Source organism: Oncorhynchus kisutch, linkage group LG5, assembly GCF_002021735.2.
Source record: "Oncorhynchus kisutch isolate 150728-3 linkage group LG5, Okis_V2, whole genome shotgun sequence".
NCBI classification, from domain to species: Eukaryota; Metazoa; Chordata; class Actinopteri; order Salmoniformes; family Salmonidae; genus Oncorhynchus; species Oncorhynchus kisutch.
Window position 1 is genome coordinate 26408234 of NC_034178.2, and position 18155 is coordinate 26426388.

The window sequence follows — 18155 nt, forward strand, 5'->3', positions numbered from 1 at the left end:
ATAATCACACATTTATACCTTTCCATGGTGGAGTCCACTGAGGTAGTCCCTGGCCTGGCGCTCGACCCCGGCCGAGAGGTCAGTGGGCGGGTTGCAGCGCACCTTGACCAGGGCGTGATGCAGGGCAGGGACAAAGCTGTTCAGCTGGGGCATGGCGGGGTCACGGGAGGACGTCTGTAAAGGCTCCTGGGTAGTTGGACACTTTGAACTGTATTTTGCCACGCCCCTGGACTCCTGGTAAACAAATAGCGCTCGAAGGCATTTTTTCAACCCATCTCTTCTTTCTGAAAAATAAAAATAGTAAATAGAATAACTATGTCACCCATTAATACTAAGTTATTACATAGTTACTACACAGGCATAGAACAACTTAAATGTAAAGTGATTTGACTTACCAGTTGGAGTGGCCATCTGAACTGAAGACAGGAGGAATAGGAATCCTTTGTCAGCCAACATGTGGACAAGAACCTGCACATAGAAGAGGTGTTAGAGCAGGGCTGGAGCAAAAGCCTGCATTCCCAATAGCTCTCCAGGAGGAGGGTTGGTCTAGTTAAGATGTGCTGGACCTGGACCTACCAGTCGCTGTGTCTCCATGCCTTGAAGCAGTGCTGCCAGACAGTCTCCTGACTTGCTCTTATCCACCACCTCCAGCAGACTGCAGTGTGTCCCACTCTTCAACACTACAATAACACACACACACACACCATTAGAGACGTTTGAAGCCCTGTATCAGTGAGTCTTCTTCAAATCGCAGAAATTGGCACATGTATAGACACATGAAATCTAAATTGGATTAATTGTCAGTGTAGAGAAACATGACTTTGTATGACTCCGGTTCAAAATTCCACAAAGAACCAGCTAAAAAGAGGACCATATGCATGACAGGCAAAATAATTACCCAATGTTCATCTCCCAGGACAAACTAGCAAACTAGCGACCGCTAGCTAGCTAAATGTCCATGAATGGTTCATGTGTGTGTCGACCTGCCCCGAAATTAACATAATTTATTTGGGTATTTTAACATGCGTGTCATGATCACGCCTGGTGAAAATCATCAACATCAATCAATGTGCATGATGGCATACAAGCACATGTGGCCAGTGTAGTCACAAGTAAGAATGACAAAAGGTACCCATGTCGTACAACATGGGAGCATAGATCGCAGTGTGACGATGCAGTCTTTTACTTTTCGCTGAGCATACAGTACTGCGTATATATTCTTTGATCTCCAGCACTTGTGTAATGTGATCCCCTTGTAATGTGTACCTTGGTGGCTGCCTGCGTACAGGTTCCAGGAGAACAGAGCCGAGGGGATCATCTGAGTTACCTGGTCCATACTCATCACCAGACCCAGCTCCAGCTTCTCTGGCCTAGAACGGACACACAATGACACTGGTTACCTTCTTTCTGTAATAAAGCACTGTTGTGGAGAAAGACTCATTCTGATTGGCTGTGCCTGGCTCTCCAGTGGATGAGTGGACCTATACCCTCCTAGGCCCTCCCATGGCTGCAGCCCTGCCCAGTCATGTGAAACCCATAGATTAAGGCTTAATTTATTTATTTATCTTGGTTGATTTCCTTTGATTTTCCCATGATGTCAAGCAAAGAGGCACGGAGTTTGAAGGTAGGCCTTGAAATACATCCACAGGTACACCTCCAATTGACTCAAATTATGTCAATTAACTTATCAGAAGCTTCTAAAGCCATGACATTTTCTGGAATTTTCCAAGCTGTTTAAAGGCATTGTCAATTTAGTGTATGTAAACTTCTGAACCACTGGAATTGTGATACAGTGAAATAATCTGTCTGTAAACAATTGTTGGGAAAATTACTTATGTCATGCACACAGTAGATGTCCTAACTGACTTGCCAAAACTATAGTTTGTTAACAAGAAATTTGTGGAGTGGTTGAAATAAGTTTTAATGGCTCCTACAAAATGTATGTAAACGTCTAACTTCATTCTAATTTGGGATGCCTTTAAAGCGTACTTTAGGGGGATGCAATCTCATACTCTGCAAGCTAAGAACATTAACAACTTCATAGTTAAGAACACTAAACAATATTGTTGAAAATGAAACGTATCCAAGGATTGTTCCAAAAGGTTGTGTTTTTATGGAATGTATTGGTTCTTGTAGAATATGTTTCATTTTCAACAATATTGTTCATGTGTTAACTTTATCTTTTGAAAATTGACAACGTAAAAATATGTCTTTAGTCGAGGTGCATCAGAATTCACCAATGAATTGGTCCACATGGAAAACGAAAGGCATAGAAACTGTAGATGACTTGGTAACAGGAAATAAATGTATTTCCATGAAAGTACTAAGAAGTAATTTTGAACTGACCGATGTAGATAGTTTCAAATACATGCAACTTAAAAAAGTTACATATCACAACATTTTTATTTGAAATCTTTTGGACATCAGAGCAACCTTGAGGGAATCTTATTTGATTCAGAATTTTTTTTTTTTCATATGATAGAGAAGATATACAAAACCTTGCGGATAGCATATCCAACTGACAAACTATTAGAGCAGGTATTCCCAAACTGGGGTACGCGCAATGCCGTCAGGGGTACACCAAATAAAAATGTGATTCACAGTTAAAAAACAACAATAATTAACACATTTGTTCTTCACATTTTCAAACAGTCCATTTATATTTTCCAACGTGGCTTTACATTTGGGTGATGTTTTTCCCCCTCGCCTGAGTAGCCTCATTTCACTGCCAAAAATCAAATTAAACCATCTAGTGTTCAGCGAAATAACAACACAATGTCAAATACAGGTAGCCTAGTCAAATAAATGACATCCAATCACATTAACCGTTACTCTCTTGCGGGAATTCCACTAACAGTACATATGTAGCCAAACGTAGCTGCTGCTCATGTTGGTATCTGTACTGATGGCGCAAAAGCCATGACAGGGAGACATAGCGGAGTGGTAACGCGTGTGCAAGCAGTTGCTCCCGACGCCACTTGGGTACACTGCAGAATCTACCGAGAGGCTCTTGCTGCCAAGGGAATGCCTGACAGCTTGAAAGACGTTTTGGACACTACAGTGAAAATTGTTAACTTTGTTAAAGCAATGTCCCTGAACTTTCATGTATTTTCTGCACTATGCAATGATATGGGCAGCGGCCATGTAATACTTTTACAGCATACATGTCACGTTCTGACCATTGTTCTTTTGTGTTTTCTTTGTTTTAGTGTTGGTCAGGACGAGAGCTGAGTGGGCATTCTATGTTGTATGTCTGGTTTGTCTATTTCTATGTTTAGCTTGATATGGTTCTCAATCAGAGGCAGGTGTTAGTCATTGTCTCTGATTGGGAACCATATTTAGGTAGCCTGTTTTGTGTTGGGTTTTGTGGGTGGTTGTCTTCTGTCTTTGTGTCTTTGTGTCTATGCACCAGATAGGACTGTTTCGGTTTTTTCACATTTATTGTTTTGTATTTTGTAGTGTTCACGTTTATTGTCCTTATTAAACATGTTGAACACTAACCACGCTGCATTTTGGTCCTCTCCTTCAATGGAAGAAAACCGTTACAGAACCACCAACCAAGGACCAAGCGGCGTGGTAACAGGCACAGCAGCAGGAGAGGCAGTGATGTCAGGACTCCTGGAAATGGGAGGACGTTTTGAACGGCAAGGGTTGCTACACATGGAAGGGATCGCCTCCCATGGGAACAGGTGGAGGAAGCTAGGAGAGCGGAGGCAGCCGGAGAGAGGAGCCAGCGATATGAGGGAACACGACTGGCAAGGAAGTCCGAGAGGCAGCCCCAAAAATGTATTGGGGGGTGGCACACAGGGAGTGTGGCGAAGCCAGGTAGGAGACCTGCGCCAACTTCCTGTGCTTACCGGAGAGCGAGAGAGACCGGGCAGGCACCGTGTTATGCTGTGGAGCGCACGGTGTCCCCAGTGCGGGTGCATAGCCCGGTGCGGTACATACCAGATCCTCGTATCGGCCGGGCTAGAGTGGGCATCGAGCCAGGTGCCATGAAGCCGGCTCTACGCATCTGGTCTCCAGTGCGTCTCCTTGGGCCGGCATACATGGCACCAGCCTTACGCATGGTGTCCCCGGTTCGCCAGCACAGCCCAGTGCGGTATATTCCACCTCGCCGCACTGGCAGGGCGACCGGGAGCATTCAACCAGGTAAGGTTGGGCAGGCTCTGTGCTTAAGAGCTCCAGTGCACCTGCATGGTCCGGTCTATCCAGTACCACCTCCACGCACCAGCCCTTAAAGTTTTGACTGACCATAATTTTTACTTGTCTGACTGCTTGCATGATGATGAGTTTCTCACACGACTGGCCTATCTGGGTGATGTTTTTTCTGGCCTGAATGATCTGAATCTAGGATTACAGGTACTCTCCACAACTATATTCAATGTGAGGGACAAAATTGAGGTTGATTAAGAAGTTGGAGCCCTTCTCTGTCTGCATTAACAAGGACAACACACAGGTCTTTCCATCATTGTATGGTTTTTGTGTGCAAATGAACTCAAGCTTACGGACAATATCAAATGTGATATAGCGATGCACCTGAGTGAGTTGGTTGCGCAACTACGCAGGTACTTTCCTGAAACGGGTGACACAAGCATGCCCTGCCTCCAGTCCACTTACCGATATCTGAACAAGAGAGCCTCATTGAAATTGAAACATGCGGTTCTGTGAAAATGTCATTTAAATCAGAAGCCACAGCCAGATTTCTGGATAGGGCTGCGCTCAGAGTATTCTGCCTTGGCCAATCAAGCTGTTAAGACACTGTCGCCCTTTGCAACCACGTACCTATGTGAGAGAGGATTCTCGGCCCTCACTAGCATGAAAACTAAATACAGGCACAGACTGTGTGGAAAATAATTTAAGACTGAGCCTCTCTCCAAGCTTCTTGTCCCAATTGGTGTTTTTAAATCACTGATAAAGGATTTTGACTGATTCCCTGACCTGTTAATGTTTTTAATTAGCTGTTTTATGATTTTGTTATACTCTTGTGAATTTATGGTTTTTACTAAGATTACTTGTAGTTTTTCATGTCTGTCTAATTGTGTAATGACTTGGTGCTGCCTATCTTGGCCAGGATGCTCATGAAAAAGAGATTTAAAATCTCAAATGAGTCCTTCCTGGTTAAATAAAGGTTAAATAAAACCCAACATTGCAGCGTTATGTACATCCTTTCACACCCTTCTCATTAATCTGTGGTGAGTTATTCCCAATTTTCGTTGAACAAATATGTTTTATTATTATTTGTGCCCTGGTCCTATAAGAGCTCTTTGTCACTTACCACGAGCCAGGTTGTGACAAAAACTCACACTCTTTTAAAAAAGGTATCGTAAAGTGTGTGTGTGGCAGGCTTACAATGATGGCAAAAAAACTAAATTAGAGTGCTAGAGGGGGTACACAGCTTGAATGTTTGAAGGGGTACGGGACTATAAAAAGCTTGGGAACCACTGTCTTAGAAAAATATAAACTATTGGGAACTAAGACTTAAAAATGACTTGTTGGTACAAGATGGAGAGAAAGTTGGAACATAACTAATTAAATTAGTTAAAGAAAATGTATGCTTAATCCAGTATAAACAAAGGTATCGAATTTAGAGACAAAATTGACTCAATTCTACAGCACAACAGCAGAGTCATGTCTTAAGTGTAAAACTAATAATGATTCAATAGTCCATTCTTTCTGGGAATGCTATAAAGTCCAAAAGTTGTATGTGTAGGGCTGACCCCATTTAGTCGACTGATCTATTGTTTGGTCGATAGGCTGTTGGTCGACCGATGATTCCTTTAGTCGAGCAGTCACAATATTTAGGTGCATCCATCTGATTTTCCGCGGGTCTAAGTAGACTAATCCAATCCCACTTGAGAAGATTCATGAGACCATAGGCTTCCTGGTAAAATCCACACGAGGAGGTACTTCAGGGGTACTCGGGGGAGAGCAAAATTCAGTTGGTGCCACAGTAACTAAAAAAGGTTGGGAACCACTGGACTAATCTTTTGCAGAAGCCATGGGGATGGCACAGTCCATCACTCTGACATGTGATACTGAAATGATATATGCTTGTGTTATGCAAAAATAATGGTGCAACACTAAAAGAAAAATCTAATATTATAACAAACGTGCTTTCTCCCGCGTTCGATACGGTCACTGTCCGCAGTTCTCAAACAATCTTCAGTGGGCTGTAGAAATGGCGCCTTTCCCTATGTCGCTATGTGCATAATAGCTCAATTAACCAGCATATTGGGATGGAGAACAATGTGGCGGAGGTAGCAGCAGAGACGAGGAAACAGCCCTTGCCTTTGCCTAGTTGTCTAAGAAAATTGAGGAGAGAGGAAACCAACTTAACTATGTCTATAATCAATAGCCTAACTGCTAAAATGTGCCTGGCTTTATTAATCATCCATTTATATATCTACAGAAATAAGACAGCTCTTGCTTCTGTTGCCTGTTTGAGTGTTTGTTTAATAGCCTACTGATTCCGTGAGCACCAAGCCTCATGCAACATGTCAGATAAAGCAATTTCACAGGTTCGGCTGCCTTTATTATTTGCTATGGTCTAATAAAGGCTTTATAACAACAACAAAAATAGTTAGATCAGTGGTATTGCTCATTTATTTATTGCTGTTTACACTGTTCCAAACAGGCAGAACAATTATATTGTAATCTAACAGCACCGGTTTGCCACACATAATATGCACGCAGAGCTTGTTCCTTTACCCTCCTTTTTCTTGATCTCCTCCTTATTACAACTATTATGATCATCATTATAGTAATAACTCATGTCTATCATTAGTAGGCTTTGTATAGTTTCCTTGTATAAGCACCATCGAGAGCTGTAGGCCTAAGAGTGCGTCCTGTTCAGTCTTAATACCGGAACGAACTTAGGCCTATATTTCAATATACAGGATACTGTATCAATCAATCATTAATTAGTTAATGCAATTACACAGCACACGAGACATTCATGCTTTGAAATGCAATCAAGCATTTTAGTTTTATGGTGCACGTCGTCTCACTCTACTCCCTACTCCAGCGAAAGGCTATTCCCTCAACCCTCTTTACGTGAAACATGTAAGCATCGCATGCATGTGACTAATAGGACCAATCCCTCATCAATCTAAACACTATACCCCATAATGACAAAGCAAAAACAGGTTTTTACATAAGTATTCAGACCATTGACTCAGTACTTTGTTGAAGCACTTTTGGCAGTGATTACAGCCTCATGTTTTCTTGCATTATGACACTACAAGCTTGGCACACCTGTATTTGGGGAGTTTCCCCTATTCTTCTCTACAGATCCTCTCAAGCTCAGTCAGGTTGGATGAGGAGTGTCGATGCAGAGCTATTTTCAGGTCTCTCCAGAGATGCTCGATCGGGTCCAAGTCCGGGCTCTGAGTGGGCCACTCAAGGACATTCAGAGACTTGTGCTGAAGCCACTCCTGCGTTGCCTTGGCTATGTGCTTAGGGTCATTGTTCTGTTAGAAGGTGAACCTTTGCCCCAGTCTGAGGTCCTGAGCGCTCTGGAGCAAGTTTTCATCAAGGACCTCTGTACTTTGCTCTGTTTATCTTTCCCTCGATCCTGACTAGTCTCCCAGTCCCTGCCACTGAAAAACAACCCCACAGCATGATGCTGCCACCACCATGCTTCACCGTCCTCCAGACGTGACGCTTGGCATTCAGGCCAAAGAGTTAATTCTTGGTTTCATCAGACCAGAGAATCGTGTTTCTCATTGTCTGACAGTCTTTTAGGTGCCTTTTGGCAAACTCCACGCGGGCTGTCATGTGCCTTTTACTGATGAGTGGCTTCTGTCTGGCCACTCCACTTGCAAGACCTCGTTGGTGGAGTACTGCAGAGATGGTTGTCCATCTGGAAGGTTCTACCATCTACACAGAGGAACTCTGGAGCTCTGTCATAGTGACCATCGGGTTCTTGGTCACCTCTCTGACCAAGGCCATTCTCCCCCAACTGCTCAGTTTGGCCGGGCGACCAGCCAGCTCTAGGAAGAGTCTTGGTGGTTCCAAACTTCTTCTATTTAAGAATGGTGGAGGCCACTGTGTTCTTGGGACCTTTGATGCTGCAGAAATGTTTTGGTATCCCTTCTCCAGATCTGTGCCTCGACACAATCCTGTCTCGGAGCTCTATGGATAATTCCTATGACCTCTTGGCTTGTTTTTTTCTCTGACATGCACTGTCAACTGTGGGACCTTACAGGTGTGTGCCTTTCCAAAATCATGTCCAATCAATTGAATTTACCACAGGTGGATGCCAATCAAGTTGTAGAAACATCAAGGATGATAAATGGAAACAGGATGCCCCTGAGCTCAATTTTGAGTCTCATAGCAAAGGGTTTGAATACTTATGTTTTTTTAATGTTTAATACATTTGCTAACATTTCTTAAACCTGTTTTCGCTTTGTCATTATGGGGTATTGTGTGTAGATTGAGGAAAAGTAATAATTTAATACATTTTAGAATAAGGTTGTAACATAACAAAATTTGGAAAAAGGGAAGGGGTCTGAATACTTTCCAAATGCAATATGCAATGTAAACATTAATCCGTCTCTCTGCATATTTCAAGACATGGCATATGGGGGTGTAGTGAGATACCCAATGGGCTGGATGATTCTCTTCTCATCACTGATATTTTAAAACTTGGAAATCAATTAATCTGCCATCATTAAATCAATGGAAAAATCAAATGATTTCTTATTGAAATAGCAAAGGGCAACAAAGAAAAACAAATTGGTACAATTTAAGGCCATGTGGCAAACAATAACATAAGCAATAGGGATGGAAATGTGAGCATGAGGGTCTGGGCAGAGGCGATGTAGTAGTTGTTTATGTGCGTCTGTAAATTGTTGTTCGTATGTTTTTGGTGTCGGTGATTATTATTATTTTTTTAAACAATAAAAATAATAGTGACTTCATTATCAAGTCGATATTGATATGATATGTAAAAAGGTCACATGACTCACAGTTTGAAAGGCAGGAAGGGGGGAGAGAAGGAGCAGAAGGAGACCTGGGACACTGCTCTACCCTCAATCACAAGCTCTCCACTCCACACTGTGTATTTACTCCTGCCTGTAGACACAGACAAGGGTATGACAGTCAAAAACATCCATCAGTAGATAACAGGAACACAATGAGAGTACTTACCTGGTACGTTGCTCTGAATGACAGCATCTGCTCAATGATTAAAATGTAAATTACACATGGTAATAATATCATAATCCTACTTCAACATAACAAATTATGACATTACCTTTACTTCCTACAGATGTTTGGCTGTTTGACCTGTTAGAGAACATAAACAAAATCATTTTGTGGATTGGTTGACATTTCTACATCAACGCCTATACATAATTGACATAGACCTGTACCTTAGGGGAGCCATGGGCTTGGCTTGTAACGGAGCATCTTTGCCTTTGAACTGGAAAGAGACTACTGCAAAGGGGCACACATGCCTCGGCTGAGCCTTCAGCTCATCAAAGTCATACTCATAGAAGTATTGCTGTGTGTGTGTGTGGGGGGGGGGGGGGGGGGGGGGGGGGGGGCAGGGTAGGCCAGAATGAGACGTACAGTAAATACAAGAAACCTCTACGCCACACGTGCATTTTAGTTTGATTTTCCCTCTTAATATTTACAAATATTGCCGGTATAATAATAGATTATAATCCAAATGAGAGACCTATCCTCAACATGCAATGTAGTTAGTACCAGTACCTGAGTGAGCTCATAGGCTCTATAGGAGGTGAGAGATGTGACTATGCTGGCATTCTTCGATAAATGGCTGTCAAACTTGATTGTGGGATCCAAAAGGTTCGTAGACATGTTATCATAGATGCTCTTTACTTTACCCTGTTGGAGAGAGAGATTTGCTTGTTTACTTTCATTCATATTCGGACCACTTTTTTTACAAAAAACAACAGGGTTTTCTTACCTTGATAACCTTGAATATGATGATCTCTCCCATGACTCCAGGGTTAAAAGGATTGATCTGCAGTAAGTCTGAGTATTTAGACAAATAAACACCTGGAAGATACAACGGAAACATTTCAGTCTTATTCCTCCTCATAACCATTTTTTACTTGGGCTGGGAATTGCCAGGGACCTTTCAATACGATATCACAACACTTAGGTATAATCCTCACTTCAGCTTCAGCTTAGATCTCCCTATATACACATACAAACAATAACTACACCAAAGATAAACTAGCATCTGCCAACACTTCAACACTCAGGTTTAAATAGCCCACTATGGCTCGGATGATGACCTTACCCTTAGCTGGATTTCCCAGAGCGGTGATCCAGCTGTGCCCCACAAGAAGTCCATTCTCACAGATCCATGGTAGCTATAACCAGGCGTGTAACAGTATTATTACACGTAATATGTACATTCAATACACATATAAACGTGGCGATACTATAGGTCCTTCACCTTGATGGAGTCAGCAGTCAGGAAACAGTGGGTCTCCTCCAGCTCCTTCTCTGTCCTCCCATCCAGCTTCAGCTCCCTCCTTTTCTCTACAAACTGTCAATCAAACAACGATCAAAAAGATTAACCATCAGCGCTGCTGCGGATGAGTGGCATTTTTGTGTCACGAAAATGTCACCCTAAAGCATTGCTTACATTCTTCTCCAGCAGTTCGCTGTGGACGATTCTTAGCTTGGTGTACGCGAACGTCCCGTTGGAGCTGGCTTCTATGTAGCTGGAAGACAGAATAGTCAAGATGTCCTCAAACTCCCTGGACTCTGAGGACACATACTGGAACAACGCTACAGGGACAGAGACGAGAGACAGTCAGGTCGGTCAGTTCAGTTCTTTCCCAAATCCCAATCTAAACATGTTTCTCTTGGAGACAAAATAATGCACAGTCTATTCTATGCTCAGTCAGAATATTGACCCACACACAAAAACAAACTTGGTAAGCCATCACGCAACACAAAGAACACCCCCTTCGTGTTAGTAAGTCAGTGTTTTTTCAACCATTTCTCTCTCTCCCAGAAATGCAACTACAGATGCTAGGCTTATAAAAAGCTACATTGGCCAAAATAACAGGAAAATATGACTGGGTGCCATTTCTGACGAGACATTGTGAAGTCTACTTTTACAGAAGTGAGAAAAACCACTCTCAAAAGTGACTCAAATAACAGGAAGCCTGTCTCAATGTGGTAACATCTTCCACTGTGCACCACAATGTATGATGTGCTGGGATGCAGGCCTTACACAAATTAAACCACATTATGAAATGTAGTATCATCTGTGTTGGTTGACATGAATAACACTTCCTCTACAATATTCATAGATCCATCAAGAACATTTTTGGCAGTGCACTCTTTTACGACATTGGGGCTCAAGACATGTACACATCTGCATAAATTGTGTCCTGTAGAACAGAGTTTGTGGGGAAGGATATGCAACAGCAATCATGGAGAGTGGTAGCTCCCTGATTTGTCTATCGTTCTGGTGGTTGGCGATGGAAAAAATAATAAAAAATACCACAATATATAATATACAACATATGAAAAACTGCTAACAGGAAGTTAATCCAGAGATTCTTACCTTTGTCTCGATTCGGCAATCTCATCCAAATCATTATGTCATTTATAGTTCTTTATGATATACCTTTGCTTTACATTAGCATTTCATATTATTATTATTATTATTTTTATATATATATATATTTTTTTTTGGGGGGGGGGTAAATACAGCCAAATATATTGATTAAAATCACCTTGTCCTAGAGAGATTAACACTGTTATCAACCTGCAGAAACAGTGTGCAAGATGTAGGCTAGCCGACAGTAGTGTGCTGTCTACCAGCATATCACATTTTACACAATACATCTGTCTATCTATTTACACTTCTAAAGTTTATTGTACACAATGCTCACCACCACTCTACATTCCAATGGCTATCTAGCTACCTACCTGGCCAAGTAAACCATGTTTCCCTTCCAGGTGCAATAAAAGCAGGTGACCTAACTAAGCAAACGAAGAACATGCTAAATAGTCTACCTGAACAGTGACCCGGGTCAAATTTAATGATCTGACAGCTGAAACACTGTTTACAAGTAAGTAATATATATAGCTATTGGAATGTAAAATATATAGCCATTGGAATGTAAAATATTTATTATATTTAACCTTTAACTAGGCAATTCAGTTAAACTAATTTTCTATTTACAATAACGGCCTACCGGGGAACAGTGGTTAACTGCCTTGCTCAGTGGCGACAGATTTTGACCCTGTCAACGCTCTAACCACTAGGCTACCTGCCGCTCCAAAGTAACGTTAGCTTCCAGACAACATGGGTATCTTTCGCAGTAACAGTAGCACCAAAAACATCAGCTGGCTAACTAGCATATTAACGTTTAAATTATTTATTTTATTTAACCAGGCAAGTCAGTTAAGAACAAAGTCTCATTTACAATGACTGTCTACCACGGGCAAACCCTATCCCGGACGACGGTGGGCCAATTGTGTGCCACCCTATGGGACTCCCAGCCACGGGCGGTTGTGATACAGCCTGGAATCGAACCAGGGTATGTTGTGACGCCTCTAGCACTGGGATGCAGTGCCCTGGACCGCTGCGCCACTCGGGAGCCAACTGTTACAGCAAATTGTTTTAAGTATTTAGCCATTGAGAAAGTACCTCTCTTTTCTTTGTTCTTTCTCGGTATCATTATTGACTGCTTTTGGAATATATTGCGTCGAAGTTTCACTTCTCGGTCTCGTCTCGGTACCACCAGCTTGCTCGGAAGAATGCTCGCCATCTTCAGTTGGTGTAGTCTGTAGAGAAATGCTATTTCTTATGCAGGTGACCAAACTATTGTTGATAAAGGGCTACAACTCAGAGTAGAGCCTGTGGGGTCCCCTACAGGATAGCTCCCGCATTACACTAATGGCCAAAACCAGCGCACACACACATGATCTCCGTTGTAGCTGAACGTTGAATGCCCGAAGAGGATTCTACGATGACGGACAGACAACTGAGCCAATGGCGGAAGACTACAGACTACACCCCAGCTGAACCAATCCAAAGATCCGATCTTCCAGAATCAACCTACTTTCTGTTCTATATATAAGTGGTGTACTGATTGTATCGGCCTCTTCTTCGTCTGCGTTTCCGTACGAACCAGCGGGAGAGCCGTAATTACGCTGTTCTAGATATCTTCACTCTGAATAAACTGTAGCTTGTCATACAATTTACCACCTTGTCTGAATCGATCCTTGACCGACTCGCCCGTCTACATATCCAATTTCTAACAGAAATGGTAGCAGAGGATGGTTTACTAACGATCCAGTCGAAGTGAGTTGATGTGGGTGTGGGGGAGGCGAGTTGGTGAAAGGACGATTCATTAAATAAATAAGAAGTGAAGACTTTCGGGGGAGGGCAACAATTCTGCTCAACTCGGAAAACTGATTACAAGGTGCACCATAAAAAATAAGGTAAGCAAAAGCCTGTTAAATCAAACTTTGCATATTGTCGTATAGTCTGTCAAAATTTTGATCAGTTTTTCCGAGTAAGTATGAATTCTTGTGTAAATTTATAATTTGCTGACGAGTCGAAATAACAGTGTATGTGAACATATGTAGTAACGAACCGGCGACGGCCGGTGTGATTTAAATCATTGATGAGATATCAGTAAGGGGATAGCTAATTACTATTCATTAACTCTGGCGCCGAGGGGACAAATTGTAATTTTGGGACCCGTGACCCGGTCAGCACAGTCTGCTAGCTTTCAATGATGAGTGATCACTGTTTTGTCTTTGATAGTTCCGATAGGGGTCGGGAATAGAGATCAGTAGGGGATAGCTAATTACTATTCATTAAATCTGGCGCCGAGGGGACAAATTGTAATTTTGGGACCCGTGACCCGGTATGGCTCAGTCTGATAGAGATTCACCGATAGGGGTCGGACATGTGTAATAATTCTGATAGGGGTCAGCTCGATAGGGATCAGGAATAGAGATCAGTAGGGGATAGCTAATTACTATTCATTAACTCTGGCGCCGAGGGGACAAATTGTAATTTTGGGACCCGTGACCCGGTCAGCACAGTCTGATATAAATTCACTGATAAGGATCGGCTTTCAGGGGTCAGAGATATAACGTGTTGTTTTGTCTTGTTTTGTCTATTTGTAACTGTTTATGTTATGTTATGTTAAAATGCAATGTGGTTGTAATTGTTTCCATTAAGATTGTTGGTGGTTAGATAGAGGGAGAGAGAGAGAATTATAATAAGGGATATTGGATAAATCCGAAACTTCTATATTGTATGTACCTATGTTAATAGGTACATGTATAAATGTATAATCAGGAATGAAATGACTGATGTATAATTGAAATAATACCTGAATATAATATTTAAATATTGAGACTAAATAGTCGAATAGATCCCTTGGTTGTGCGCTCCATAATGCTATACAAACCCATGCGTTTTTTCTCAACCTGAATATACGAAGGAGAAGCTCTGAGATAAGGCAGAGTACGAGCAATAGTGTCTCTTCGAATACATCGTGGGTATTAATCAACGTCGGGCGAAGTATATGCTAACTATATTCAGATAGAAGGAGAGAATTTCGATTAAAACTACGATTAAATTCCGATTGAATTAAATTAAATTACGTTTAAAGCAAATTCACAATGGCGACCCCCAATACTCCAAAGCTGAGGTTTAATGAGTTCCTAGAACAAAAAATTGAATATAGATCAGGGGGAAAGGAACGATGGACGCCTATAAAGAAAGTTTGGGAGGGATTGAAGTTAAGATGGACACAAGCAGGTTATCTAGGGGGGTGGCCGCCAACAGGGGCCCAGCTGAAAACAATGGAATGTGAGTTGAGAGGGACGTAGCAGGAGGCCAGAGACAAGGAAGTTGAAAGAAATAAAAACCATGTATTTAAGAACCAAGGGACCAAACAGAGAATGAATAGAAGGCGGGGCCATTGCGTCTCCCACTGGTCTGCTTACTGGCGTAAATGAAGATTTGTAAGAATCAAATCCTGTGCATGAAACACGCTTGATATTCAGTCTAATATCGATATGAATGAGGTCGGGGACAAAGCGAGTGTGGTACATTAGGTATTTCAGTTGGAGCTGGAACCGGTGAGAATGTTGAAAAAGTCGCAGGCTTGCTGATGAGAGTTATACCATAGAATATTGAGGGGGGTGCATGACTGTTGGAAAGAGTGTTAAACTCTATTAACGCAAATTTCTTTTTGCGGATTTATATTATGAGGTTTGAACTATACTAATGTTGTAGAATTACATAATCAACATCTGAACATACTTACGTTAAACATTAATTGAGCCACTGAGTAATAGATAAGCTGTACACTAGGTACGGGGCGAAGGGTGTGGTCGATGTAAGACGGGAGTGGTGTTCTAACCAAATTATTTAGTTATTTTAATTCATTTACACAAGTACTTCCCGGGTATTGATTTTGGTTTGATTGTTCAGATAACATCATTGAAATTAAACAGGAGGTCAAGGTATACTAACATTAGAATCTGTTTTCATTATGGAGAACAATGAAAGGCCCGCAGAGTGGATTGCAGGCTGAGGTTTTTATGTTAAAGGGACAGTGCACATTTATCACAGTTGTGTGTGTCTGTCTAATGGCTGGGTATTTAAGAAGTATTTTGGGGAGACAATTTGGAGAAACACGAATAAGACATGAAACATCGAGACAAATTATTTGAGTTTGAGGGGATTATCATAATTTTTAGGTTTTGTTTTTGTAGTAAATGGGGATTTCCATGTTCCCAGAGACATGATATTTTAAAGAGGCACGCTCACATATGGAACCTTTATGAGTTTTTATTTTATTTTATGAGTTTTAATTACACAAGTGATTTTTATTTTAAGGATAAAGGGTTCTTTAATATGTCTAATATGGTATGGAACACAAATGTGGGGGGATGGTGTAACCCGTGACCGGATTTCATGGCTCTCTCGGGTGGTCTGATCAGCCACAAGGGGGTGCCATTTGAATAATACATTTGTGGTCATGGGTAATACTGCTAAAAAAATTAAAAAAATAAAAAGTTTTTTTTGAAATTTAATTTGTTTTTTAAGGTAACTTAATTATAGTGGAGTTTACTTAACCTATATAAAGACTTTAGTAATTGCCACCATAGACATGTTTTTCTAAAAATAAAAATCCATGAGTTTAGATAAAGCCAAACAGTGAGACATTTAGTTAAAATGTGGAAACATGGGAAAAGGCAGACAGATGAGCCCTCCCCCGCACTGCAGAGACCTTGACGGTTGGAGAGCAGAGAGGAGAAGTTTTAGAAGGGAGCCAGGACGAGCAAAGATAACGGAGTGTGTAGATAACAGTCACTGAGTGAAGACAAAAGGGAGAATTGGACATGTGGAAAATTTAAAGGGGCGCTCCTACATGATAATGTCAGAACAGAAGGATAATATACTAATCTTACCTAAGTCATTATTTAGAGTAGGTAAAGTTGTTACCTGGGCAAAGCCAGGTATCAAAAGGGGGATAGGTAAATTGTGGTCTAGGATAGGATGGGGCCTATTGGATAAACTAATATTTTTTTAAATGTAGCTAACAAATGGGCATAGAAGTTAAAGATAGAATCAGATAAAACATGAGAAACTGTTTGTTAACCAAGCCTGTATGTCCAGCATTTTATGCATTATAGGTGAACTGCAGGTGAAGTCACTCAATCCAGTCCCAGAGGCTTGTTGGGGGGACCATACCAAGGTCTCCTGGTGACAGCTAGCTGAAAGAGCTACCTGGATTCATATCGCACGGCGGGAGGGTAAGACACACTGACACTATCGAACAATAAACAGTGTTCGAGAGGAGAACTGGAATTAACAGAATTCCGGGGGCCATCTCTCGAATGAAGAAAATCCTCCCTGTCCTGTCACCCCTGTTTTTGTTCATAGAAGTGAAGATGTGTCTGGCTCTTGCTAAGTGATGTGTTCTCGGGGAAAGGGTGGGGCTTCACATGGAAGCTGTTTGTCTGAGCGGTCTTATCATGGGTGACATCCCAAATAACACAGCTCCGGATGAATCAGTACCTGAAGCCTCAGCTGGTTTGACCACCCTGGCTCACGGGTTGACAGAAAACACTGGGGTGGATACTTCTCTGATTAATTGGGTTTGATAGTATGTTTAGAAAATGGGGAAAATATTATGATCACTGTATTATGGGCTACATTCACCTGTGTGACTGTTTTAGTTTTATGGGGCTGTTGTCTAACTCCCTGTGTATGAGGCCTTATTTCCAGGACTCTGGAGAAATCGATGGAAATAGATGGTGATGTACCAGCGGATTCCAGGTTCTGACCCATGGAATGCTGAATGTATGTCTACAGAACAAGTGGACGAAAATTATAAATGAAATTATATTAAATTGGGAGGGTGTCCGTATGGGGATTACAGGATAACCGACTTGGGACAGTTCTGGGATTGGAAGAGAGGGTATCCTTATAGCATAGGGGATCCCACAAAGGTGGATAGGTTTTCCATGATATGGGAAAACCTGGGAGCACTGTTGAACTTTGTAAAGGTGATGAAATCTTGCTCACCATCAAAACTATTAAGCTCTCTGATGCAGGCACTTACACCCTCGGACTACAAAGGACCGGGACAGACACGATGGGTGTGTTTTCTATTAAGGTGCTGCCAAAACCAGAGGTCCCAGATGAACCAGGGCCAGACACACTCCTCTACCACCCCTGGACCGAACCTGCCACCACTGTGTTAAAAATCCCATTCAGGTAATTAATGTTAGACTATTCAGCTATTGATCAATTAGGCACTGAGACTGGTGTTATTGGTAGGGACAATTTGTGGCTTTCTTATATGAGGTACAGTTAAGACCCTGAAAAGAAAGGACTACATTGAGTTACATGAAACATTGGTCATGATGGACCTGTTCTGGCTACACACCCATTTGCTATAGGAGAAGGAGAGGGGTGGTTGTGTATTCTGAGAGGTTTATACCTGGTTGAGGCCAATTCAACTCTCTGTTCCTCTTTGAGCCTTGTGTTTCCTACTGTACCTCCTCATCGGGCCCCTTGGGGTGTTGAGGCATATGGGGGCAATTACAGTTGCATCACGGGTACAGGTAATGGCATTGATTATGGGAGATTGCCTGAAGCTGATTGCAGTAGT

At 41.9% G+C, this 18155-nt stretch overlaps 1 protein-coding gene across 1 annotated transcript; it reads right to left on the reverse strand.

Annotated features, from left to right (window-relative positions):
• Positions 1 to 12: 12 nt before the first annotated feature.
• On the reverse strand, positions 13 to 12683 carry LOC116374084 (protein TASOR-like). The gene is made up of 13 exons (XM_031823870.1): positions 12653 to 12683; positions 10628 to 10773; positions 10436 to 10528; positions 10277 to 10349; positions 9938 to 10029; positions 9721 to 9855; positions 9378 to 9508; positions 9260 to 9291; positions 8973 to 9078; positions 1267 to 1370; positions 577 to 680; positions 396 to 468; positions 13 to 284 (listed from the first exon to the last, which is right to left on the reverse strand). The coding sequence occupies exons 1-13, from the start codon at positions 12681 to 12683 to the stop codon at positions 13 to 15; spliced, it is 1392 nt and encodes a 463-aa protein (XP_031679730.1).
• Positions 12684 to 18155: the final 5472 nt, after the last annotated feature.